The following is a 26,859-nucleotide window of genomic DNA, read 5'->3' as shown; positions in this document are numbered from 1 at the left end:
CCGCTCTCTCCTGTCCCTGTATCACCAGGACACCAAAAGCCTCTCAGCTTAGACCCAGGCCACTGGACTTGTTGTTTTTTTTTTTTTTTTTTGTCCCCCCCCCCCCCCCCCCCCCCTTCTTTTGCACAACAGCAAACATCCCTGCAGGGCACCCACTGGGCCTCAGATGGAAAGCGCACCAAGCATTAACCAATGTACAGGAAACACCTGAAACATTGATAATTACTAATAAGGAGCAACAAGGAATGAACACATTTCTTTTCAAAGCAAAGTTGCAAGCAGTTTGCAAAGAACACGATCTCACACCCAGAAAATAACCTGTTCTGATAATAAGAACAGGAGGGAGCCTGATCCCCAGGGCTGCCTGCTCTGAACACCTCCCACCTGGCCTGTGCTTGCCAAGGAAACGGCCCCCAGGCATTAAAAGAGTCCCCAGGGTCTCCCAGCCTCAGCTCCCTCCACTCACCAGCAGCCTGTGCGAACACTTACCCGAAGTTACAGGTGAAATTTATTGTAGCCCCGAACCGGAGGTCTGTTGAGTAGTGAAATTTGCCGTTTTCTATGTCTGGTTCGCGGCACAACTTTCCTGGGGGGGAGGGGGAACAAGTGCTCAGCATTAGCTGTATTTTATTGCATTATAACGAAACGCAGGTGACAGTGCTGCTCAGGACCGTCACGGATCAGGCGACCCTTTCACTGGCACCTGCGCTTCCTCAAGAGCGAGTAGCGGCACTTTCAGAAAAGACACAAATTACACATTAACTTTGGAGGAACTGAAGGTTAAACTCGGCTCAGAACAAATGAAAGAACTCTTAACAAGGCAGGAAACTGGTAAAGATATGAGGTTTTGGGGAGGAAAACAACGGAAAGGAGAAGGGGCAGGGAGCACGAACGCATTATCACTGTGACACGGGATGAGTGATCCCGCTGCCCACTCCGCACCTTGGTTTTGCGGAAACCTGCCTCAGCAGACGTGCTGTATCACCAGGTGGTAAAGTAATTACGTGGGAACCCAAGAGATTACGGTGCCTTAGCTCAAAGGGCAACCTCAAGTAGATACCCTGGGAAGCTGCTTGCTCTCAGCACCCCCAAACAGAGCACCCCGGGGAGCACCCCCAAGCCCGCACTGAGCCCCAAGAGGGGTCTGGGGTCCGCACCCCCTCACCATGACCCCCTTATAGCTCACGGCAGCCGGCCGGGGGGCACTCACCGATGCAGAAGTCGGGGTCCGCTGCCCAGGTGGAGTTGGGGAGGCAGACGACCAGGGGGGACTTGCTGCTGACCCCCGTGTACCCGGGGCGGCACTTGTAGCGCACCCTGGAGCCGACGGGGTACGACTTGTTGGTGGGGCCGCTGGGCTCGGCGAAGGAGAACCTCGGCACGTCCTGGCAGTCACCTGGGGAGGGACAGGGGGGTAGCGGGGGACAAGCCGAGGAGAGCCCTCACCTGCAGCCCCCCACCTGCAGCCCCCCACCTCCAGCCCCAGACCCCCGGCAGCCCCAGCCCCGCTCACCCCAGGCTCCGGGCAGCGCCAGCAGCACGGCGCAGAGCCACAGCAGCCCCACGCCGGTGCCGGTGCCCGTTCCCATCCCGGTGCCGGTGCCCGTTCCCATCCCGGTGCCGGTGCCCGGGTGCCGGTGCCCGTCGGAGTGATGCGCAGCGCACCCCGCCGGCACGGCCCTTTCCGGGGCGGGCGGACGCCGGGCCGGCCTCGGGCGAATTTTCCGGCTTCGTAGGAAAATGAAGGGCTTGGCTGAGCCCGGCCCCGGCGCCTGGGAAGCCTTCGCCCTCCTTCCGTGGGCGAACAAGAAGGGGGCGTGCGGGGCCGGTTGCGGGAGCCCCCGCCCCGCGCCCGCCCCCCCGAGCGGCGCCGCCCGCCCCGGGGGCGTCTCCCGCGGTACCCTCGCTGGATGCGTCCCCGCGTCAATGGAAAATAAAAACAAGCACCCGAGGGCACCGGGCACGGCCTCGTCTCCCGCACGGCTTCCTCCCCGCCTCCCTCCCTGCCTCCCCGCCGCAGTTCCTGGGAAGCGCCGCGCCCCTGCCCCGGGCACAGCTCAGCCATCGGCCCCGCAATCCGGCCCCGCAATCACCCCGCAATCAGTCACCCCCGCAACCAGTCACCCCCGCAATCAGTCAGCCCCACAATCCCCCCCCGCAACCAGTCACCCCCGCAATCCCCCCCCCAATCACCCCGCAATCCCCCCCCACAATCAGTCACCCCCTCAATCACCCCGCAACCAGTCACCCCCGCAATCAGTCACCCCCGCAATCCCCCCGCAATCACCCCCGCAATCCCCCCCCTCAATCCCCCTGCAATCACCCCCGCAATCCCCCCGCAACCAGTCACCCCCGCAATCCCCCCGCAATCACCCCCGCAATCCCCCCCGCAACCCATCGCCCCAGCCCAGCCCTCGCCCCCGGGCAGATGAGGAGACGGCGGCGCCATTTACAGCGCTCTGCGAGAAGGTTTGATTACGAGCTACGAATGAGGAAGCATCCCAGTACGCCAGTCACACTTATTCCGCGGGCCTTTTATTTACAAAACGGTTTTGCTATAAATACCGGAGTTGTCGGACTCTTGTCCGCACGCCAGGAAATGAACCTTAGCAAAAAAGTAGTTTAAAAAAAAACAGAAGTGGATCTTCGGAGGATGTGCAAACAGGGCGTTTTCTATAGAATCATTTTCCTAGTGGAAAGAAACGTTTATTGAACGTTAAAAGCCTCACTTTAAGAACTGCAAAAATGGTTTTGGTACTAAAAAAAAATATAAGAAACATGTAGGCACTAAAATGACAGGGAGCTGAATTCGAAGTAGATTTGATTCTCCTGCTGCTTCACATAGGAATTCTTGATTATGAAGTCAGAAACTTGATTTCATGTTGCCTTACTGCGCTCAAAACTTCATCACTGACGGTGTCAGGAGCTAGCAGGAACTGTCCCTTCTCATGGACCAGTTTTACGCTCCTGGCAGGATGGTCCCTGTTCTTCATCTCCTGCATTTGTGGGATTTGGCTTATATGTCCTGAAGACATGGAAAAGAAAGAAGAAAATCTATGGAATAAGCAACAATTTAACAACACGCAAAGATAGTACTAAGCCACACAAATACATACCAAATGTTATTACCATCGCTCAGAGCTTAAAAGGAAGCACCCCGTTAGGAAAAAGCTGACGATGGCCAAGGAATGCTGAGCAGCAGCTCGGCTCACTTACCCTTTTTGCTTTACAGCACACTTCTTGATGGTCCAGATTAGAATTACAGCAACTCCTTGGGAAGCAAGCAAACAAACAGGCAAAACGAAAAAATGAACAGCAAATCTGGTATGTAACGTAAGTGAAATACAGCAGTTTGGTAAGAGACTGACAGCAAAATTCACTGCTCTGTGGCAGCCTGTCCCCACCTAGAGGCTCTTTCTCAGCCAGAACAATGCAAAATCCCTCATGTATTCTGAAAAATGAGCCCAGAAACCACCAAGTGTAGCACCATGCTGACCTTTCTCAGAAGTATGATCCTCATGTATTTGGTACTTTTATAGACAGCCTGCTGTTTATTTTGTATTTTAGACATACCATTGTTAGTACTCAATCTCTTTTGCAGCATGGATGTTCCAAGTTTCATTAATCTCTTATATTTCAAAGTCTGCCAAAGCCTTTTAAACCAATTTCATCAATTAAGGAGTGCCAGGATGTACATTTTTTGGTTGGCTTCTTACATCAGCCTCTTTGGCTTCTTTCATTTCATCCTCAATTAACGTAATGTTTTCTACCAAGACAAAGACAATTCATCCATAATGCTTGTGGTGCTGCTGCATCATCCAAGAGCAGAGAAACCCAGGAATCCTGTCCGGAGACACTCAGCACGAGGAGTTTTAAAATGAAGAGGCCAACAGCACTGCCTCCAGATGTTTAGCAGTAAATAACAGCTTTGCATTAGGAAAGTATATTTTCAATTGTAAATTACTCACCAATGATGCAAGGGATGATGACAAGTGCTGGAGAAGAAAATAATGAAACTGGTATTAAAAAAATTGAAACCAACGATGCTGATAAACAAAGAGGAAAACTCAATCTATGCTTGCACAACAGTGTTATTCAAACCCAGCTAACCATAGCACTGCTGAGAAGCAATCTAAAGCAATCATAATCAATTACTAAACACGTTGTGATGCGTTTCTTGAGCCCCTCATCCCATCTCTTCCCACTGACAGAGCTGAGGTCCGTTGCTCCAAGCTGTTCCCCCCCCAGCAACATCCAAACACAGCCAAGGTAGCATCAGCGGTTTCTGCTGAGATGCTCGGATTCACAGAGGGAGATTCAAGCACCAAAACCCCACCCTCTATCAGGTCAGCTGGGGAGTGCAGAGGAAAGGAGATCAGGCCAGCAAGCTAACCTGTGCAAACCCCTCAGAAACTGGGGGGTGGGCCCACCAAAAGGATTGAGGAAGACACAATGAGAGCAGAAAACCAACAGTGCGTGGAGTCAGGGCTGCCCATCGTGGTTGCGATTTGAGCAACTACAGGGGCCACAAGGCAGGAAGCCTTTCCTGAGCTCTTACGTAGGATGTAGCGATACTCTGATGTCTTCTCTTCCAACGGTTTGGTTGCGTCTGTCACTGCTGTAGTGCCAACAGTAGAGGATGAAGCTAAAGGAGAAACAGTCACAATTTTATTTTACATAATATTCCATTTATATAAAATGTATGTAAGACTTCAGCAAGGTGTAAACGTAGCATGGGCAGGTGGCCTCTGATCAGCGCACCGGTGGCTCCGGCAGCGAGAGCTGCACAAGAGGCACGGGGGAACCCCTCGGTGATGCTGCAAGTCACCGACAGGGGGGAGTCCCCATTCCTCTCTGTTTTATTGCTCATTTTTTGTTAAACATTAAAAATAAATCCATCCATCCATCAGCTTTTCAGTTACTGATACGCTACAAACACTGTGTATTGTAGTTCTGTTTCTCGTGAAGGGAAAATACAAAACCCTGCACGACTGCACTCACGTTGCTCTTCAGTGGAGCTCGGCACCTCACAATGCCCTACGCACATGTCACTCTGCTGGAAGCAAACCCTAAGGGAGTTCCTGTCCAGACTGTGGTCTCCCTGGTCTGAGAGATGGGAATTTGGACTAACTGCAGAGCCAGGAGAACCGCTGGAGAGCAGGAGGAGCATCCTCCAGCAGTGCTCACCCCTGCACTCGGGAAGTGCCCTGCAGGAGGCACCACCAATGCTGTTTAGGTATGCCCTACGTTTTTACTCCAGGTGTCTACTTTCCATATGTATTCACCTGACTTAATTCGCTACAATCAACACAGAGTTCAGTGGCTTTTTAACAGGACTATTCGGTGTTTCCAGTCAAGCCCTGGATAAGCTCACTTACCCTGGATAAGCTGACAAGTTGGAAGCTGAGTCCAGGCAACTCCATCTCCCTTTAGGTGACACCGGATGAAAGCTTGCCCCGCTGTTAGCATGTACCTAAGGTGCAAAAGGCACATCCCCAGCTCAGTCTGCTGTCACCAGCCAAGAACTTGTCACTCCAGAGGGGTGCCACGGACTCGACAGGTAGAGCCCCATGTCCCGTGCCGCATGCCGGGGCCCTGGCCAGGCAGCACGGCAGCCTGCTTCCACTCACCCATCGTCACAAATAACATCTGCCTTTGCGCCGAACAGCTGATCTGTTGTAACAACTGTACCATGTTCTGGATTTTCTGGAGTACCACAAGATTTCCCTAAAAAAGAAGATTGTCCTTAGGATGCTACGAGGACAGGAAAACAAACAAGCCAACCACTGACATGCTTTTCACAACAGTACGGCAATGTCAAACTGGGCATCTGATGATATTTCATGCTAAACATCATTGAAAAAAAAAACACATTCTAGAATACAAATCCGAGGTGGAACTCCAAACACAGCGCTAAGGATGTGGCTGTAGGATGCTGGAGAAAAATGAACCGATGCAGGGACACTCACTTTGACATAACTCGGGAACCTCTGACCACGTTAAATTTTCATGACAAGTGCTGGTAGGAAGCTTGTCACTGCTCTTCTCATAGCCTGGGTTACAAACGTAGTTCACCGTGATACCAACAGCATAAAAATTCTTCAATTCATCTTCCTGTGATACTCTTGCAAAACTCACACGAGGTGGGCTGTAACAGCTACCTAGTGATAACAAGGACAATCGAGATGTACAGTTCCAAAGCTAAACAGTATTTTGCACTCAGATACGTACAACCATAAATACAAGTCATAATACACAAGCCTCCCTCATGATACTAATACTATAAATATTTTTAATAAGATGATTGATAATTTCTATACTTTTAATAGAAAAGATTTCTGATGTTAAACGTTGCCCTCCTAGAACTGCTCCCGAGGTGAGCAATATCTGCCTGGCCACTTCCACAGCCCAGGTGTGTGATGTGGGAGGTGCAGCCTGCTCTCTCTGCAGAGGTCTGCAAATTTCCCGAGCGAAACCTTCCCACGTAGCTAACTCCTGGGTCCTTCAAATTCAGCCCCCAGCTGTGCCAGTGCCCCTCCGCTGTCGTTCTTTGCCTCGCTGCTGCGCTTCCCCGGGGAATGTATCGGGTTTTATTAACACACAGGCACCAGCACGCGGCTCCAAGGGACTCAGCCACGTCAGGAAGAAGGGACAGTGAAAGGTTCTCTGACAAACAGCTTGCTCATGCCTCACCCCTGATGAAGAAACCCCCCGAACAGCAATTGCTAAAGCAGCAAATGCTTTCGCAAGCAGCCCGCATCTCCGAGCAACTTCAGAGAAAGTGCACTACTTACGACTGCAAAACTCCGGGAGGACGGACCAGAGGGCGTTCTCCAGGCACTGTATTGTGTCTGACTTCAAGGGGAGCTTAGCAAAGCCTTGAACGCACTGGTATGTTATTTTGGAGCCGATGGGGAAGCTTTGGTTATCTTTGGAGTCCTCTGGAGGCTCTGCCCCGGGTAGCTGGGGCAACGGCCCGCAGTCCCCTGCAACAAAACGAAGTGATTCAGGAGGGTCCTGCTGCCTTCGTCAGCAACCTGGCAGGGCACAGCGCAAAGGCAAACACAACGGGCAGACATACAGCTACAGGTACAGACGCACAGACGGGTACGGGCACAGGGACACGGACAGACAGACGCGGGTACAGACAGGCCGACACGATTACAGGCAGATACGGGTACAGGCAGACAGACATGGGTACAGACACACACACAGCTACAGTCAGACACAGACACACAGCCACAGACACACTGGTACACACAGACAGACGCACAGACACAAAACCCCAGGTACAGACAGACACTCAGACACCCCTGGCATGCCCCCCCCCCCTGCCCTCCCCAAGCCAGAGCTCACCGCGGGCCGCAGGCACCAGCACCACCAGCACCACCAGCACCACCAGCACCACCGGCACCACCGGCACCACCGGCAGCGAGCGGCACCGCCCGCAGCCCATCGCTGCCGAGGGGCGCCCGGCTCCGGCCCCTCCCGGCCCCGGGGTGCTGCCGGGGGCTCCTCGCCTCCGCCGCGGCAGGGCCGGGACCGCCCCGGGGCGGGCAGCGCTCGGCCACGGCCACGCGTGGGCAGGCGGGGGGGTGGTGGGGGGACGCCCGGGTGCGGTTTGCTCGCCTGGAAGCCGAATGGGTTCCCCCCCCTCCCTCCCCCCGCCCCGCCCCGAGGCTCCCTCAGCACCAGGAGCCCCCGCCGCAGCCCCCGTGCACCTTCCAGTAAGGGCACACCTCTTCCCGCAGCTATCGCCTCCCCAATGGGGAGAAAAAATAACACACACACACACAAAACCAAACCAACCCAACCAGCCAACCAAAAAAACAACAACAAAAAAAGTGCAGCCTGCGGGCTTTGTCAGTTGGGAGCCTTAGCAGCGTGCCCCGGAGCCAGGAGGGACAGGGCAGGCTCTGATGTCCCTGCCCCCAGTGGGTGCCCCCAGCCCTTGCTAGCAGGCTCCAGCCCAAGGCTGCTGCCGGGAGCACGGAGCAGTGCAGTGGTGGCACCTGCCCCTGCCAGCACCCCTGCACCCCCTTCAGAAGGGCACCCGCCTGTCCCTGGGGAGACACCTGCAAGGAGAGGGGGCTTTCCTCCAGCCCGAGGGGTGCACGGGGGACCAGAGGGCTGTAAATCACCCACACTGGAAGTCACCAATTGGGCCGCTCCAATTAATGCCTATGCAAAAAAACCAACAGAGCAGGGATGCCGGCATTCCCACTGCAACTCTCCCAGTTAAACACAAGCCCCTTCACGTGAGGCACTGCCAGGGATGGGAGCAGTTTGCCCCGGCTCGGTGTGGGGGTGTGAAAGCGGAGCTGCTTTGGGACTCCTGCCCAGGCCCTGCCTGCAGGGCTTGGGGGAAAAGCGGATGGCGACGTGCACGGAGCTCTTTGCTGCCTGCCCCCAGCTGCTGGCAGCGCTGCCAGAGGGGGGCCGGTGTCACCCAGCCCAGGGCAAGGCAGCCAGCACCTTCCTGCCTCCCTCTGCCCTTCTCATCCAGGAAGCAGCCGTGTTTTCACTGACCATCTCGGTTATCTTTCATTATCTTTTCTTTCCTTCTCACTTTATTACTCTTCTCGATGCAATTTAAGCTCCATCAAAGGCATTCGCGATGAGGCCAAGAGGTGTTTTCTTAAGGGAGGAGTCAAGCAGCCGAATTGCAGGTGCCTTTGCAATACGTGCTTGTGAGTGTGTTGACTTTGTATGGAGATGACTTGGCCACTGGTCACCTGCGGTGTGAATGGGAACGGTGGGTGTAAAATGTAAAAGGGTGTTGCCAACAGGAAAAAAATGCTTTAAATGCTGGGAATTCTCTCATAACAGATTACAGCAGTGACCTCAGTGCAAGATAAAGTGTTAAGAAGTATTTGGCAAAGAGTTGCTATCTCAGACAGACTCCCCGGGGAGCAGCCTGGCTCACGCACACATCAGAAGCACAAACCACTGCAGTTTTAACTCGGAAAAATGCCCCTTGCTCACAGAGTTCAGATCAACCCCTTGAACCAGCTGCGTTCCTACCTGAGGCCATGCCCGCGTCCAGCAGAAGCAGGAGGAGGCCGTCCCTGCTGAGACCGGGCTCACACCAGCCCTGTCACACAGGCGCACACACAGATGGCAGCTGAGCCCTGCGATAGCGGAACGACCTCTGCTCAGCTGCAGCCAGCTTGCTTTATCTTGCTCTGACATCCCCTCCCCATAGGACAGAAATCGGGCCAAGCAGATGGCAAAGGCCGAAGTGAAAGCACTCAGTGGTGAGCACGGCTGCTGCTGCGCCACGCATCGATGCTGCCGGAGGCTGAAGCACGACCAGGCTCTGGCTGGAACGACACGAGGCTTCCAGCAGAACCAGCCAGCAAAAGCATGCGTGGGACTGCAAGCACCACTCCTGGCCTCCCACATCAGCATCCCCTCTGCCCCTGCTCCCCCAGGTCCAGGGCAGCCGGGCTCCTCGCCACGGCTCTCCGGAGCCCCCCAGGGCTCAGGTCTGGGGCTGGCAGGTGGGGTTCAGACAGGCGCACATCCCTCCAGACCGCTCACCTTTCTTTTTCAGACCACCTGCTGGAAGCGCTCATATCCCCAAGTGTTACTGCATGGAGTGTTTTTCTTTCTTTTTCTTTTCTTTTTTTTTTTTTTAAACTAAACTTGCATAAGAGGTCATTTAGAAAATAAATATGGAAGAGTGCTTATAAGGAACCGATTTAGCAGCAAACCTGAATAAAGTCACATTGTTGATACCCCTAAAAGCCGATACCTTCCTAAATAGAGCATAGGATGTAGAAAAGGAGCAGGAGGCAGTTGAATTCACAGGCGATCCTTTGGAAACAATTGCCGTTTATTATTAAATGTAAACAAAGACTCACGAAGCCACCTAAATATAAGGCAATTAATGTACTGTATAGACCGAAGATAATAGTCAACTAACAACATAAAACTGACAATTCTGGTGTCTCTGTTGCAGTATGACGACACTTGAGAGCACATTTAACAGCTGTATGCATCCCTACACAGCCAACCTGCTGAGCCTGCAGCAGTGCTGAGCTGCACACCCTTTGTGGCTGTTGCCTTATATGTAGTCCTAAGAGAAATACCAGCAGCAAAGAACCAATATTTATGTTTGAGACAAAAAGGCTTTTGCTAAAGAAAGTGCTAACAGTACTGAAGATCTAAAGATCAACGTTCAGTTTAATGAGTCAAGATTTCCTAACAGAAATGAGCACACAGCTTTGCAGGACAAGGAGGTCAGGATTTTGCTTTCAGCAGAACCCTGCTGACAGCTAGCAGGGGCGTATCTGCAGCAGAACCACTGCCACAGCCACAAAATCCTGGGAGTTAAGGCAGCAACTCAGCCCAGCAGAGATGTTTGGGTCTCCTTTACAACCTGTCTCGGGTGTTTCTGTGTTTATGGTGATTGCTCTGGCAGCAGGGCTGTGCTGCTAGTGAGAAAGGAAATATGCGGTTGTGGAAACTCGTACTGTAACCAATTGTGACACTGCGGAACTGTGAGCAAAATTCTGCAGAAAGCTTGAAGGGTTTTGGAAAATAACGCGGCCTCGCCCCGAGCCTGAGCAACATCTGGTCAGATCAGTAGGGATTCCTAACTGGATTTGTGATATTAGAAGGAAACTAGCAAAAGAGAAAAACTCAGATGGGAAAAGCAGCTATGGGAATTGACCAACTCTTGTACAAGCAATTTTCGTTCAGTTTCTCGGAACGTTAAAACATATCACAATTTAGAAAAACACATTTTGTACGCGTACCTAGGACATGTCTGAAATAGCTTATTCTTTGTTTTAAACCAAAGTGAAAGAGTCCGAATGAGTACAACCACTGCAGCAGGCACTCTAAGAACATGGTGAAGGGTTTGCATGGCTTGCACTTAACAGGGTTATTTTCTTTCAAAACAAAAACAATATATTTAGACAGTGGGATCCCACTGAACTGCCTGCGGTTTATGTCTGCAGTGAGGCATCAGGAAGCGCAGCATGAGAAAGTTGTCTTTGCAACCATGCAAATAAGGTGCAAACGCCTCCTGGCAGGGGATTTCTTCCCTGGGTGTCCCTTTGTCACGGTGTCACCGAAGGAGAGAAGCCACATCCCACAAAGTGCTCCAAAGCTGCAGGTAAATCTTTCTGTGCTCATGCCATCGTGCTTCCCATGGGCCATGTGCGCAGCCTGAGGGAAGGAAACGCTCACATGAAGGCTGGCCTGGCTGGAGGTGCAAGGAGAGTTGAGCTTTCTGCCCGGCGATACTAGCCCAGAACTTTAAAGAACACCGAAGCCACCTTTAGAAAGGCCCAAGCCATTCCCTCCCTCAAACATCAGAAGCTGTTCGCAGGCTGTGTGCCACTTTCCCTGTCTCACCACTTGCTCCTGCCTGCTGGCACCGACAGGCTGACTCCATAGGGCTCCTATTTTGGGGCAGGAGGGCCAAGTTCCTGAAGCACAATGCAAAGCAGTGTTTCCCACACTGCAGCCAGTTTTAGAGCGTGTGTCAAGCTGCTGCTTTTACACAATCTCCTGTAGAAGTGCCAAGAATGACAAAACAGTAGAAAAAAAGGAAAACCAACAGGAAGAGGTTTTTAGATCTCTCTTCCCTCTGAAGGCATATGATAGAGCTATGTATACATTTTTAGGAAATAAACAGGACAAAGTTTGCCCCTTTCCTTCCTTGTTGCATTATTTAGGACGCTTTCAGCCTTTGTTACTACCAAGGGCCCAGTGCCCCCATACTTCCTCTCTGTTAAGGGCTCCGAAGCCCTTCTTTGCAGCCCTGTCCATGCACTGATACCACTGCAATTTTGTTCCTGCACATGCACCTGCGAGTGCCCAGCCATGCAGCCCAGGTCCCCGCGTTAGCCCAGTAGGTCAGCTTCTCTGACTCCCTGTTTAGCAGTCTAGGCAAATACACCGAGTTTTTGGTCAAAGCTAGCCACCAGCCTGGTGATGCTAAAAGGATGGAGCAGCACTGTGTGGGAAAAAAACCAAACACCTTTGGGAAATGACACAGCAAGGGGCAGATCCCTCCTGGCCATGCTGTGCTGGCACAGGGGCATTTCCACACCCAGGCTTCTCCGACCACCTCGCCACGTTCCTGTAGCAGCCCCAGCGTGTGTGGGGCCATGCACAAAATCCCCACAATGGGGGACAGATTTTCCTTTTGTGACCCCAGAGACACGGCTCAAGGACGGTCCAAGTTCACACCCGAGAAAGGCTTCTCATCGCATCTCCGGCCGTGCAGGAAACCCTCCAGTGGGCAGTATGTCTGTGTCATTCCCAGTTCTATGCTCACGGCTCCCACCCTGACACTGCTCCCAACACAGCCGACACTCACCCTTTTTACAGGTAAAACACTCCTTTGCAACGAATGGGAAATCTGTGGTAGCAGCACTTCTGCCACGTCCGGGTTCTCCTGGCTGCCCACGACCGTGCTGGCGTGGAACAAGGTAAGCGTTAGCTGGCTGCCTCATGCAGCCCTGACGGGGACAAAAAGCCCAGCTCTCCTAAGGCTACACGGTATAGCACTGCTGGTTTTCAATATGACAAAAAACGGGTCGAGCAAAATCTCTAACAACAGCAGGGCAAGGAAAGAACTGACACATGAGAATACACCGCAAACAAAACAAGGCTTCTTTAAGAGAAGAAGGTCAGTGCACTCAAACCCGAACTTTGAACCTGGTGCCCAACCAGTAAAACTACAAATTACCCAAAGAAAACTTAAAGAAGACAACAAGATGACAAATAAAACACTCACTTCCACAAAGTGCTGCAACTTTAGACCACTTTACGCTTTCAAAGCAGCCAGCTTGGGGGAGAATGCCAGAGATCCCCATGTACTTTGGAGGACACAGAGGTCCTCGGCTGGTTCCAGGAGAGTAGTAGCTTTGGGTTTTGTAAAAAGGCACAACAAATCTGAATGCTGAGGTAGCACAGCTCCCTACCACGGAAGAGAAACATGGGAAAGAGTGAAAGCTCCGGATACGGGATTGGAAATAAACCCTGAGCCCTATGAGTGAGCTCCCCCGAACTCCTGACGAGTCTCAGGAGACGCGCTGGACTCACCTCGTGGCCTGGAGAAGGAAGAAGAATGGGAGAAGGAGTTGCTGCTTTGGAGTGACTCTTTATAAAGGCTGATTTTCATTTCCTTTGTGAAAACCCTTTTATCTGTTGGGATGCCATTTCCCTGGAAATCTGAAAAGAATGAAGATCACAGTATGAAACTCCTTGAATGGCTTTTTCACAGAGAGATCATAAAGGGGCAAGTTAAGTCTGGAAATGTGGGGCTTAATTCAATGCAGAGTCATTTCAACTCACTTTGGGGAGGAGTGCTCCTTTCCACTTCTTTTGCTCCAAGTTTGACAAATTTGCTTTTCTCTGTAGTAAAAAGAATAAGTATTGGTAAAAGCTCTCCATTTCAGGCAGTTCACTCCCTACTCACTTAGCAGCATTGCATTTTTTCTTTTTCAAATTGCAGTACGACTCCCACTTGACACATCTTATACTAAGCAATCACAGTATGTTTAGCTGGTGCATACTAAATACTGAACTCATATTACAAGTCCTAACCTCCAGGAAAAGTCACCTTTACATTTAGGCGCTGCTCCACTCCAGGCTCCATTTGTTTTGTCTGTACTTGTACAGTGGATGCTCGCTTTTCCAATGAGTTGGAAGCCAGGGTCACAGCTGTAAGTCACTGTTGAGTTGTAAGCAAATTTTTCTACACCTTCACCATTGTGCTTCCCATTGCTAATTGGAGGAGGTGAAGAGCAGGTAATTACTGCATGAAAGAAGGTCGACATGAGTGTTGCTAAAAGCCTCAGTAACGATGAAAATGCAAAATGTTTCTTAAGAGTTCACCTAAGATTTTTGAAGAGAATAAGCCTTTTGGACGAGTGAAGACGGGTCACTAGCACTACCTTCTGTTCTGATCATCTCTTTTGTTTCTGAAGTGTTTCTCCTGCCAGTTCCTTCTCCCTCTCTCTCCCCGTGTCACAGAAATAAGCAGGCAGCTTGTCATGGGCTAGAGCCCTAGAAATCTCATCCCATCACCCTCACTGCTAATCGTAGCTCATGAGAAAATATTTTGATTTTGTGGGGACAAAACTGCTGAAATGCAGTGTCAGCAGCAAAATGGATATATCTCAGCTGCAGTGTGGGTGACAGATCTGCCACATAATATAAAGACAAACAAACCCTCCGTGAAGGCAGGCTTGTACTAGGCCTCAGCATGCAGGATGTACTGAAGTTGAAGTAATATTGCATCAGTCTTACATTCACAGGTTGGAAGTTTACTCCACTCAACGTCATCTCCTTTCAGCCAACACTGGATGAAATTCCTCCCATTTAGTTTGTACCTAAGTGAAAACACAACAAGAGGGAAATTTCTGTAACTACCCAGAAACTGAGAACATTTTCCCCTCAGTACCAGTGTGATCAGGAGTGGAGAAAGGGCAGCTTTAAAGCAAGCAGATGTGCAAATACGAGCTGGGTAACAGCAGAGCTCCTTCACCTTGCTCTCTGCTAGGATCCTTGTTAATCTGCTTTTCGGTGCCTCTCTCCTTTGACTCGGTGCAGAGCGCTCCTCCCAGTGCAAGGAAGGGAGAAGCCACAGCCAGCGTCCCGAGGCGAGCACAGGGAAGGTCAGGCAGGGCTGTGGGCAGGCGTGGATCCCCAGTCGGATGCACTGGGCTCAGATTTGTTAGACCAGGGAAGCCTGAAGCCTGCTTGGCCCCTGCTTGCTGCTCAGCTTATGGCAGAGCTGTTACCGAGGGTAGCTGGATCTGCTGAAATCCTCACCGCTGGTGGTGCCACCTCCTCACTTGCACATTGCTTTGGGGTTATAAGGCTGCAGCAGTTTTGCTAGAGTGCTGCCAGAAGAGCAAAACCTGCTCAGCTCATCTCTGCAAATATTCAAACGCATCCTCTACGCACAGCAGGGACAGGTGGGGAGCAATATGAATCTGCATTTCACTACAGTGGCTTCTGGATTTGCTTGCTGGAAGTTAGACATCTTTTCCTGAAAACACTGACACCTTCCCAGATCTCTGAATTTACAGAATGGGAGGATGTAATTCAGCAGTTGGATACAAGTGATAACATCTGATAGTGCTTCAAGGGATAACATCCCTCCACCCTGATGGGTATTTTCAAAGATGAGCTGAACCACAGAAGGGTGGAACGTGCTGTCATTTCCCTGAAGTCCACTCTAAGGGAGTATTTGGGGAAAAAAGCTCTACTGTAATTGAAACAGCTGCACAGAAGGACAGAACAAACCAGGCGATGCCAGCAAGCTCTTGCTAGGGAGGAAAGCCCTAGCTTTTCCAGCCCTAGCTGAATACTTGTCAGGGGTTTGGGAGCTTAATTTTGCAAGTCTGCAAACAGTGCATGTGTGCCCTGATTAGGAGCAGGCAGAAAGCATGACTCAGAGCACTGACTAATGGAAAGTGTGCTTCACTGAAGTTTTCTAGCTGAACATCCAATAAGTTTTAAAGTTCGTACATAACCCCTTCATATTCAATATATCATGAATGTGTTAAGTTGAAATATTTCAAGTAGCCTGTTTTGAAGCCTGTAGGTACGAACTGATGCCACAACTAGTCCTGTTGGGACAGATAGCCAAGGGCAGTTGAATTTCCCCTGGATGACACCTGAAGGAAAAGGCTGCCATAAACTCAGCTCCCCACCCCTGTGCTCTACCTGTGTCTCATTCCTTCCCAGCACAAAGCTCAAACTGAAGGGAAAAGCACTCAGCTCCTTGCTTGGAGCAGCGCTGTACCAGGGTTGTATTGCGAAAGAGCACCCAGCCCGCACCCGCAGGTTCATTGCCTGAGCCCTGGGCATGTTATAGGATGTTACACATCTTATGTGTAAGAGCAGAGCCTGCAACCCAGCATCAGCACCGGGCCCCCCGGGACTCACCCTTCATCGCAGACCACTCTCGCTCTGGCACCGAACAGAAAGTCCGTCAGGGCGAGGGTCCTGCCCCTGGGCAGCGCCGGCGGCTGCCCGCAGGACTTCCCTGCAGGGGAGCAAGGCCAAAGTGAGCGGCCACGGGATGAGGAACGCTAACGGGGGGCAGACCAAGAAGGTTGCACCCGGAGGTAGCAAAGGGCTCCTTTTCTCTCAGACACAGCCGAGCTGTGCAGCCCCAGAAGGGCTCCACGCTCACAGCCGACACCTGTAAACACTTCACAGGACGGCAGAAAGGAATATTTGCAGAGAGATTTCCATCTCGATGCTTTGGTAGCAAGTGAAAAATGTGTTGCTGCCACATTGTCTGTCTTAATGTGATACGGATTTCATCAGGAAATATGCTTTGTCTACATTCTGAGGTTCAAGGCTAGAAATACTCCCTGCAAATTGATGTTTGTCCTGTGCATATACTGTGTCCAGATGAGAACATTATGTGAAAATGAAAACAGATCTTTTCACGCCAAGAGAAAATAAATAACACTCTCGATACTCTCACTGCTAAGTCTTAAAACCATAGAATCACAGAATCGTTACGGTTGGAAAAGCCCTCCAAGATCACCTGGTCCAGCCACCCCCCTACCACCAATGTCACCTGCTAAACCGTGTCCCTAAGCACCACGTCCAACCTTTCCTAAACACTCCCAGGGTGTTACAGATGAACGTCACGGAATATCCACCTGCTTTTGGGTTAAGCATGCGGCTGTTGGGGTGTGTTGCAGCACACAGGCAAGGAGCAGGTACCTGGCCTGCAGGCTCCAGCCCTGGGGGCTGCTCACCCACAGGCAGGGGCAGAGGTACTCACTGCGGCACAGCACAGCAACCTCCGACCACGTCAGATTTTCAAGACAAGTGCTGGTGGGGGAGCTTTCCGAGATGTTCTCGTAGCCGGGGTGGCAGACGTAGCTCACAGTGGACCCAACAGGAAAGAAATTTATCCTCTCGTCCACCTTGGACAGGGCAGCAAACTGTAACCTTGTCGGGGTAGAGCAGCTCACTGGCAATCAAGGAGAGCAGGTCTGAGAGAGCTGGCCAGCAAGAGGCGTGCAAGTCAGAGCTTGTAATTGCAGAAATGCTCCTGCTACGGCGCTTTTGGCGAGCTCTGCGTGTTCATCACAGATTGTCCCTTCTCTCTTACCAGCTGCAACCCCACTGAATGCATCCATAGCAAAGTGCAGCTCAGGATGCGCACCCTGCACAGGCAAAGCCGTCAGTAGATCGGAAGCCGTGCGCTGCAGCCCCCCATGAAGCCAGCCTCTGCCAGCCCAGGGTCAGCACAAACAGCGGCCCCGGGGGCTGCGGCCCCACTTACCCCATCACCGGCAGGAGCAGACCCCGCGCCCATCGGCAGCAGCTAAAGGAGGCGGTTTTGCACCTAAGGGTGCCATTGCAGAGCAGCTGCATGAAAGCTTTGACTAAGCAAGAGAAAGCTGAAGCGGTGCTGCTTCAGAGAAAGGGATATTTACGGCCACAGGGCTCAGGCAGCTGGGACCAGCGGGGCCCGGGCAGGCACTGCACCGTGTCCGCCCGCCCGGGGATTTTGATGGCGCCTTCGAGGCACGTGTAGGTGACCCTGGATCCAACCGGGAAGCTGCTGGGCTGCTCGGCCATGGACGGCTTGGAGTGGGCCATACGGGGTGGGGGCCCACAGTCACCTGCGCAGGAGAAAACCTCTTTGGGTGAGGATCCCATTCCCCAGCCCCAGCGAGCATCCCAGGAGGGCAGCTCTGGGTTTCCCTCTGAGCAAAGGCACCGTGCTGGGCTGCATCCCTGGGAGCACCTTGGCTTGGGGGTGGTGCCATCGCCCTCCCCAGCCCCCGAGCAGTGAGGGGGGAGCTGGGCAGGTCTCGCTGCTCCCCGCAGTGCATCCCATGTGCCCGTACTCACCGCGAGCTGCAGGTGTGCCCAGGAGCCCCATCAAGGCCAGGAGCAGTGTGGGGTGGCCGGATCCCTGCCGCATGGTGGGAGCCCAGCAGCTCGAGGTGCCCGGGTGCTTCCCCTGACCTGGTTCTCCAGGCTTCATCGCAGCGATTCCTGTGCTCCTCTGCCGAGCTCTGTTGGCTCGCAGAGGCTGTTTCTGAAGGCTGAGAGGAGATGCAGCAGCGGAGACGCAGCCAAGCCTGTGGAGCAGTGGAAACCCGTCCAGAACACACATGGAGCTCAACCCTCCCACAGGGACAAGGAGTGCAGCCAGGGGTGGCGAACAGCAGTCACCCAGGGGGCCCGGGCAAAGCCTCCAGGTCCTCCTGCCCCACATGGGGGCTGGGGGAGTAACTCAGACCTTTTCTTTGTCCTGAGGCTAACAGCGAGCCCTGACTAGCACGGATATACCAAAACCAAACACTACCAGGGCAGAAAAGCCCTCCACCCCTGAGCTGTAACTAAGGCAGAAAAATGCCTGCTTAGTCATTTGCTGGCAGGTAACGCAGCACAGCTCCTCCATGTTAGCGAAATGCAAAATAAAAGTGTTACCCTTTTTCCTATTATCTTATTATCTGATATTTTTTCCTAACTGCCTGAGTCAGGCACTGTGTAATTAGGAAGGGCTGTGAGCGGATACATCTGTGCACTGACTAACACGCTGAAACATCCCCTGACGTCTGTTAGGAGCACTCCAGCACATTGCTAGAAACACCCAGCTCACTCCTGCTTACGCGTTTCGAGCACCGCCCGTGGCGATGCTCTACCTTTGTTTGCAGCCAGAGGTGTGCAGAGCGTGGGAGGAGCAGGGTGCAGCACCAGGGGTGGGAGCAAGGTGTCGCACCGCAGGGTGCAGCATGGCTTTCCTGGTGACACCGGGCTCTGCCTCCCGTTACCGTGTCACCTCGCCCCACCTTGGTAAAGCACAGGATGAATTATCGAGGCACCCTTGTGTGCATCCTGTGGGAGATGCCATCCCTGGGCGTTGTGTGTTGGGCACTAGTAACCTTGAAAGCAACGCTAGTAACTATTAAACGTGTGCGACTCACCGGGACGTACCGCTATGAGTCTCTTGGGCAGGAGCTGAGCACCTCCCGGCTCCTGCTGAGCCCCGCTGCTGCCCCATGCCCGCCCCAGCTGCCAGGGCTCAGCTCTCGGCCAGAAGGACTGCTTGGCCGCAGCAAAACCCTGCCGGACCTACAGCTGCTGTGAGGGATTACAAAACACACGCTTACATCTCTGCTTTTATCATACCCCTGAACAGAAAGCCTGATTCCTTCACCACGCAGGCACAGTAAGAGGATTATCGTTTATTGAATAAGAAAAATCATTGCTGTCTGATTCTTTCCACTTAAACTTACAACATCTATTCTTAGCATTTGCTTGGAAACACAGGGATGTGGAAGACGACACCAACCCAGCTATCTGTCAAGAGCAGCACCGTGCCAGAACCTGTTGCCTCTTTTAAAACCCAGGGATAAGCAAATAGGCTTTGCAAGCCTCCAGTAACACACTTAAATATAACTGCCCTTAGCTAGATGAATAGCAGCCATGACCTGGGTCACCAGGAAATGACGCAGTTAAATATTCACTCCAGGGCTATTTCTGGGCAGGCGAGGTGTGCTAATGCCTGGCAGCGGGCAGCGGGCAGGGGCTGCCGGGCAGCAGGTTGCTGCAGAACCGCCTCCAGGAGCCGGCAGCTCAGCTCTGCCAGGAGTTTGCTTCCCTGGACTCCGGTTTCACTGCCCTTGGCCTAGCACGGTTTATTCCGTGACTCAAGGAAGCTCAGTGTAACATCTTATTATGCTTGCTAAAATGAAAAGTGAAAATGGTTTGTTATATAGGAAATCAAGCTTGTGGATTTAAGGAACAGAGCAAGAACAGAGCAAAAACTTCCCTGTGCTCTAGCACCTAGCATGACAAAAGCAACCTCCCCAAAATTGTTTATTATTTCTCTGGTTCTGTGTATACAAGCATGAACTATGAAGTCACTAAGAGTCTTCTAATAGATGCTTTGACTGCGTGAACTGTGTCCAAAGGACGGGTAATTCATTACAGTGCGTGTTACAGGACATCCTTATTCAAGAGCTCAACTTCCACCTTTAGTTTTTGAATCTCCAGAAACAGTTTTTGTACTTCCAGCAGAGTTCTCACTTCCTCCATAGGCGCACCGCAGTCAAAGGCCATTTTAATATACCCAACCTCTTCACATACATCAGCATCTCCTTGCTTCTTCTGTAAAAAAGTGTAACAAAAAGCAGAGACAGGCATGTATGATTGCACGGCGGTGGATGGAGTTCCAAACTCTGCAGCTCTGAGGCTGCGCTTCTGCCCAATTTGCCGTGCATTGCCCTAACGCAGTCTGCATCCCACACTGTGGCAATAAAGCCAAAGCCTTTAAGAGGTTCAGACCATCACTTTTTGTATCAGGAATCAGGCAGCCCTCATCCAGAAACTCAGACCATGACACTTACACACTTGGGCAGCGGTGTCCAGTTGCCATCAGCCAGGCACGTGGCTGTCCAAGCGTCTTTGAAAGTGGCGGGTCCATCACCAGAGAAGTGGTACCCATGAAGGCACTCAAAAGTAACAGTTGTGTTTGCTGGGTACCACATTTTACTGTCACTGGGGTTTTTCAGCCTTCCATTGACGACTTGCGGTTCCGGACACTGAACTGAAAGTAAACCACACAGCAGAGGGCAGCACAGCCAGGGGATCATCGTTACATCGGTAGGAAATAAATATGAAATTAGTGAAGAATGAATCAGTGCAGGTGAATTTAAATATATGGAGCCACAAAACCAAACGTTAACGCAAAGTTACATCCCCAGGGTGTGCAGGAGGGGTTGACGAAGGACAGAACAGCCCTTGAGAGGAGAAGGCACCAGGGGAGCCGCGGCAGGAGGCACCACCGTGCCGTGCTGCACCCCGATGCCTGCGCATCACCGGGGCTGCGGTGCCGGGGCCGGACCCACCTGGGACGCAGGAGGGCAGCGGCGGCTGCCAGGTGCCGTCGGCCGCACACCGGGTCTCAGCATCACCGTGCAGCACGAAGCCTTCATAGCAGGAGAAGCGCACCGACACCCCGTAGGGGAACGTGTGTCTCGGCGGAGACATCCTCCCATGCTCAACGGCAGGCCTGGGGCAGCGAACCACTGCGGGCAGAGCACGCGGGGCTGCGTCAGGCCGGGTGCCGCCCTGCCCCGGGACACAAAGCAGGGCTTGCCCTGAGCGCTTTGGGGCACCCAACGCAGGAGAACCGGCGTCTCCTGTCCCCACGCCAGCCCTGAGGCACCGAGCTCACACCGCAGCCTGCAGGGGAAGCAGGAGCTGCCGGCAGCCCCGCTCCAGATCCCCCCTGCGCACCCAGGTCCCGGTGTGACCCCACGGGGAAGCGACTCACCCCTGCACTCCGGGGCAGGGCCGCTCCACACCAGGTTCACCCCGTCGGTGGAGGTGCAGTAGATGGACTCGTCCCCGATGAGGGACAGACCCGCGGCACAGCTGTACTTCACTTCGTAGCCGTAGCGGAAGAGGTCCGATCTCGAGCCCGTGTGCTGCCCGCTGGTGATTTGGGGAGGGGGGTCACAGACTACAAGAGAGAAGAGAAAAGAAAAGTTAAGATGTTTTTCAGTCCGTCTCCAGATGGAGAAGTGCTGGCAGTACCAGGAGAAGCCAGTTCTCTGTATTATGCTTGGCCAGGCTCTGCTCAAAGTCTCCCAGCTTCTTGCCACGTTCACAGAGGGAGCAGCCATGCACCCTCACCCGCCAACCCCACACCACATTGTGGGTCTCCCTCGCCTCGGATCTCTTGTGATAAACAATCCTGCTCATAAACTGGGTCAGGGATTTGCCAGCATTATAAACCCCTTAAACAGTCCTCTAAGAAAATGGCTGCAGGCTCGTTACTCAACACCTTGATTAGAAAGCGAATGCATTAAAACCATTTAATGCTGTGACTTGGACCCCTTCTGGCACAGCCTTCTCTGACCAGAGACGCCAGGTTTATGTGATTTTTCTAACTGCTCTTCCCCCGTGCTATGGAGATGCAGTTCCCAGCTCCCCCCAAGCAGCCGCCGCTCGGACTCACCCTTATCGCAGAACGGAATGGGGGGGCTCCACGTCCCGTCAGACCCGCACTGAGCCCTCTGGCTGCCCCACAGCACGTAGCCAGGGTCACACTGAAACGCTGCCTGGCGCCCGTAGGTGTACTTGGCATCCTTCACGTTGATCTCCTGCCCGTGGCTGATGGCGGGGTTCGGACACTGCACCACTGAGGAACACCGGCATCAGGAAGGTTCCAGGGACGGGGTCAGACAGTGCTTGCCGGACACATCCACACCGGGGTGTTTCCCACGGTGGTGGCTCGCTAACCCAGGGACCCTGCCAGACGTCCCCAGCCAGCCCTGGCGTGCTCAGGGACTGCAATAATGGGATAACAGCCATTTCTCTTGGAAGGCAGAGCAGTCTGAACCCCATGATTAGCTAGAGATGGCACTGGAGGAACGACGTTACTGTCATTGTTTGAAAGACTAAATGACTAGGATGGGATTCAGATATTTCTTTTCATCCATGTCACCCTTTGAATGGCAAAATTATTATCGCTGAGAGCCTAAACACTGCTATATAGCACTGAGCCTTGTGGCACTGCACCGCTGGTGGGTGTTTAGAAAATGATGGTATTTCCCCACCATTAAACGGCTGCTTTGTTGGTGGGGCAAAGAAACCGGGGCACTTACTCTGGCAAAGCGTTGGGATTGCGGACCAGGTGAAATTTTTGAGACAAGTAATTGTCGGAGATACTTCGGGGATCAAAGTGTACCCGTGTCTGCAGAAGTAGGTGACGGTCGAACCGACCAGGAACTCGCGCTGAGGGCTTCGGTCGGCGTAGCTGAGAGCAGGAGGCGAAGGGCAGCGACCTGGTGCCGGGGCAGGGACCGGGAGGGCACTCAGAGCCACCGGGGCTCTCCCGGACCCGCCAGCGTTAGGGCTGAGCCCTGCCTCTGGCAGGACCCAGCCCGCCCCAACACATTTTTAGCAAAATAAACTCATGAAACGACACGTAGGAGACGAACTGGGGAGAAGAGGAACCTGCGCGTACCTGGGACACAGGCAGGCACCCGCGGCTGCCACCTGCCACTGGAGAGGCACCGCACGGTGCCGGTGCCCGCGGGGACGTAGCCAGCGTCGCACTCGACCATGGCCGCGCTGCCGGAGGTGAAGTTCTGCACGGGTCTCAGCCGTCCGTGTGCAATAAATGGGACCGGACACTGCAGCTCTGCAGAGCAGTGGACAACACGGACTTCGCAGGGGTGTTTTTTACTGATCGCAGCTGCGGTGACCCGTGGTCACTGCACCCCCACCTGGTAAACTGAGCAGTTTAACAACTGCAGGAATTGAGGCAGAGAGATTAAGGGTTAATAAGCATGCCTGAGAAGCCACCATCACCAGGACTGCAGAGCTGTAGCCCTTCCTTCGCTCACAGACAACTGATGGCTGTTTCTGCCCGTTCCTAACACCGCTTGCTCTGGCAGCTTGGGGTACGACCGCGCTGCACGCCCTGGGTGGGCGACCCCGCTGTGCCGGCGCCCTGCCTTCAGCTTTAAGGTAAATGAGAGGCTCAAAAACAACACTTAACCTCCAGCCCATGTGTCCATCACTGATGCCCAAACAAAAAACTTCTTTGGCTACCGTACCTGCCACAAGAAACATCCTGGGGCTGGTCACAGACTGTAATAGCGGGGGGAAAGCTAAAGGTGGATATAACTGGGGTTCCTTACGCCTTATGATAAAGGCCAGCAGGTCACCAAGCCGCAGGACTGCTCTGTTAGAAACAAACCTGGTTCACACACTGGGACAGCGGCACCAGCATACCTGCCCTTGATACCCTGCCCAGGATTGCACTCAGCGGAGAGTCTCCACACCTGCTTGTGTCTTCCCCAGGTCTCAGCTTAGGTATCTGCACCCCAGTGGTAACGTTTGGCTGGGACAAGGGGCTTCTGAGAATCACCACGAGTTAAAGAAAACAGGTGCAAAGCAGTGCTCAGCTGGGGGCAGCAGCTGCACAAGGCAGAGGAGGCAGCGGGGAACACTTAGCACAGCAGAGCAGTTTCCTATAAAGCCTCTTTTTAAAGCAAATGTCAACTTCCAGACAGAAACCGTTATTCCTCTTCTGAGGGTCATTAGCGAGCAAACCTCCACTTCTCACGCCCTGCTGCCAGCCCGCAGGATGCACGACGACAAGGGGCCAGCTGCCTTCAGCATGTCTGCAGGCTACCTCCGTGCTTACGCATCAGCCTCGCTCCTGACACAGCTCAAACTACAAACTATGACCCTTGTAATTAAATGATACAAACTATTACCTCTTTTTGAGTCTCCCCGACTTACCACCATCCTCATCTCAAGCCTCAAAGCATCAGGACATCCTCTGACCCTGGGAACAACTTCTCGGCTACCACACAGATAAGTGAGTCCCAGGCTGATGCACTCACTGCAATAAAGTCCTGAGCTTCAGCCCGTGAGAAGCTCAGCAGACAAAAGACCTGGCCCTGGGCTATCCCGGAGATGAGCTCACAGCCCCTGAGCTGCCTTACTTCTCCACGGTGCGGGCTGGGGGATCCAGACTATGGGAAAGCATTTGGGAATTTTGGGTGGCTCTTTGCAAGCATCCAGAGGTGCAACCGAGTGGAGAAATGCGCAGTTAGCAGGAGCCACTGGGCTCAGGGCAGCTTTGCAAGAACATCAGAAAGAAATCAGCAGTGCCTCCAACCATAGGAATGTCTCCCGCTGAACTTTCCTGGCCTGATTATTCCCCATTTGACTGATAAGCAAAGCTGAGCCACGGAAGCAAGGGAAGTGGGCAGGGGTGCAACACTCACCGAGACTCCCAGCGGGCTGCAGCACGAGCACCGCCGCTGCCAGCAGCGGCCCCATCCAGCCGCGAAGCGCCCGCATGGTGCAGGAGCTGCCGGGCGAGCGCCGACTGTGCCGGGGGAAGGCGAGGAGCCCCGGGGAAGGGGAAGCAGCTGTAGGAAGTCGGGGCCAGACCAGGCAGCCACGCCGACGGCAGCACGCTGGTGCTTCTGTCCTGCTCGGGGTGAGGGCTGCCCACCCTGCATCCTCCAGCGAGGCTGTAGTAAGGGAAGGAATACTGCTCTGCCTTCTTCCCCGGTGGGGACAACAGCGAATAAAGCTATTTTATGGCTAGAGCTGCTCCGCACCGTGCTGGCCTCGTTTCTGGAGCAGAGGGAGACGCTGGTGGGCGCACAGGGCAGGGCTGTGTGTTCCCTTTGCCTTTTCACCTGGACCCAGGAGGGCAGTGGGACAGGCAGCAGATGGCCTCATACACCCTGTTCCAGGCAGCCCTGTGCTTGGGGAACAGCAAAACTGTGTCTGAGCAAGCAGAGAGTACAGAACGTGCCCTTGCTTTAGCGCAGAGAAGACAGAGATATTGAAAACAAGACGCAGTTGTCATTAGAACTGCAGCTTTATTTTAATCTGGCAGTGAAGGAATACTGCTCCGATCACAAGATCCATGTCAGTGGAGCACTTCCCCTTTGCTGGACATTGCAGAAATTAAACTGTAAAGACAGAAGCAGCTGAAATTATTTCCAACAACTGCTCTTGGTGCAAGGGGGGACACACAAAGAAGCAGCAAGTGGCACTTCTGCTCCATCAGAACTGTCCTGCTTGGGAAGAAAACACGGCATTCTTGTTGTGCTAGAAAACAGGCTTTGAAGATTTCCTCATTGTACCAGCTCTGAAGGCTGCAGCTAATTAGGCAGTTAAATGCTTGTTCACAGCGATGCACATAATGTATGTGAACAGAGGCTAACAAACATATCTAAAAGTAAAGCTTTAAAGTGTATGAAGTGATGTACAAACCTAACCCAGTGAGCTGTAGCAGAATGAGCCAAAAGACTTTCTGACTCCTTTTCCAAAAAAAAAAAAAAAAAAAAAAAAATCTATTCCTTCACCAACTTTTTTTTTTCTGGCTACTTAAGTATTAGCATGAATTACAAGGTCATACAAAATCCTCAGTCAGCATATTATTCATCACGCAACGGAGGCGGTTCTCATGAAATCAAGCAGCCACTGTAGTCAGCTGCGTCTTCTGATTCTCAGATCCTCCTCCAGCTTCTGGATCTCCAGGTACAGCTTCTGCACCTCCAGCAAAGTTTTCAGTTCTGTCAGAGGAATGCCGCACACGAAAGCTTCCCTGATTTGAAGAATCTTCTGGCATGTGTGAAGCGTTTTCTTTAAAAGAACCAAGACAAAGACAGAGGGTGTGAGGCTACACGACAGGACCTATGCAGGACGCATCCACCTCCTAATGCAGCCCCACCACCGTGCCAGCCCTATGGTAACGAGGCACGGTCATGAAGTCAGACCAGTGCTGTTCCAGGCTATGAATGGGGCAAAATGCAAAGCCTGGGCAGAAAGTGGTACTTACACATTTGGGTGGTGGTATCCACGTGCCATCAGCTGAGCAGATGCTCGGTGCATTTTTTAAGCGATAGCCATCACGCTCGCAGGAGCTGTACAGGATGTCATTCACCTCGAACATTTTCTTAACGGCGTGAAAAACTACATCCACTTCTCTCGCTGGCAAGGAACATTGAACTGGAAGGAAAACGGGTGGCAAAAATGATGCAACAGAAGGAGAAAACGCCCTGCCAGCTCCAGGGCGGTGGATGCGCGGTGCCGGGGCCGGACCCACCTGGGACGCAGGAAGGCAGCGGCGGCTGCCAGGTGCCGTCGGCCATGCACTGGGTCTCAGCATCGCCGTGCAGCACGAAGCCTTCATCACAGGAGAACTTCAAGGTCACACCGTAGGGGAACGTGTGTCTCGACGGAGACATCGTTCCGTGCTCAACGGCAGGCCTGGGGCAGCGAACCACTGCGGGCAGAGCGCGCGGGGCTGCGTCAGGCCGGGTGCCGCCCTGCCCCGGGACACAAAGCAGGGCT

At 53.0% G+C, this 26,859-nt stretch overlaps 1 protein-coding gene across 1 annotated transcript in view; it reads right to left on the bottom strand.

The window, feature by feature from the left end:
• CR1 (complement C3b/C4b receptor 1 (Knops blood group)) overlaps positions 1-26,859 on the bottom strand; it is a 66,859-nt gene that overhangs the window by 32,005 nt on the left and 7,995 nt on the right. The window contains exons 12-40 of the mRNA XM_066982804.1: positions 26,612-26,791; positions 26,345-26,514; positions 26,001-26,148; positions 24,771-25,088; positions 22,994-23,170; positions 22,632-22,811; positions 21,983-22,165; positions 21,296-21,484; positions 20,868-21,047; positions 20,367-20,566; positions 19,960-20,127; positions 17,860-18,247; positions 17,439-17,627; positions 16,778-16,969; positions 15,922-16,021; positions 14,275-14,357; positions 13,586-13,780; positions 13,318-13,377; positions 13,066-13,194; positions 6,795-6,986; positions 5,970-6,161; positions 5,631-5,727; positions 5,379-5,473; positions 4,559-4,645; positions 2,892-3,025; positions 2,566-2,689; positions 1,514-2,056; positions 1,211-1,396; positions 490-586 (exon numbers count right to left, since the gene is read on the bottom strand). Of these exons, the coding sequence (XP_066838905.1) occupies positions 490-586; positions 1,211-1,396; positions 1,514-2,056; positions 2,566-2,689; positions 2,892-3,025; positions 4,559-4,645; positions 5,379-5,473; positions 5,631-5,727; positions 5,970-6,161; positions 6,795-6,986; positions 13,066-13,194; positions 13,318-13,377; positions 13,586-13,780; positions 14,275-14,357; positions 15,922-16,021; positions 16,778-16,969; positions 17,439-17,627; positions 17,860-18,247; positions 19,960-20,127; positions 20,367-20,566; positions 20,868-21,047; positions 21,296-21,484; positions 21,983-22,165; positions 22,632-22,811; positions 22,994-23,170; positions 24,771-25,088; positions 26,001-26,148; positions 26,345-26,514; positions 26,612-26,791 (5,176 nt within the window). The remainder of the gene's footprint in view (positions 1-489; positions 587-1,210; positions 1,397-1,513; positions 2,057-2,565; positions 2,690-2,891; positions 3,026-4,558; positions 4,646-5,378; positions 5,474-5,630; positions 5,728-5,969; positions 6,162-6,794; positions 6,987-13,065; positions 13,195-13,317; positions 13,378-13,585; positions 13,781-14,274; positions 14,358-15,921; positions 16,022-16,777; positions 16,970-17,438; positions 17,628-17,859; positions 18,248-19,959; positions 20,128-20,366; positions 20,567-20,867; positions 21,048-21,295; positions 21,485-21,982; positions 22,166-22,631; positions 22,812-22,993; positions 23,171-24,770; positions 25,089-26,000; positions 26,149-26,344; positions 26,515-26,611; positions 26,792-26,859) is intronic.

Source organism: Anser cygnoides, chromosome 25 (assembly GCF_040182565.1).
Source record: "Anser cygnoides isolate HZ-2024a breed goose chromosome 25, Taihu_goose_T2T_genome, whole genome shotgun sequence".
In the NCBI taxonomy this organism is placed as follows: Eukaryota; Metazoa; Chordata; class Aves; order Anseriformes; family Anatidae; genus Anser; species Anser cygnoides.
The sequence above is the reverse complement of the archived record's forward strand: the minus strand, read 5'-3'. Positions and strand labels throughout refer to the sequence as shown.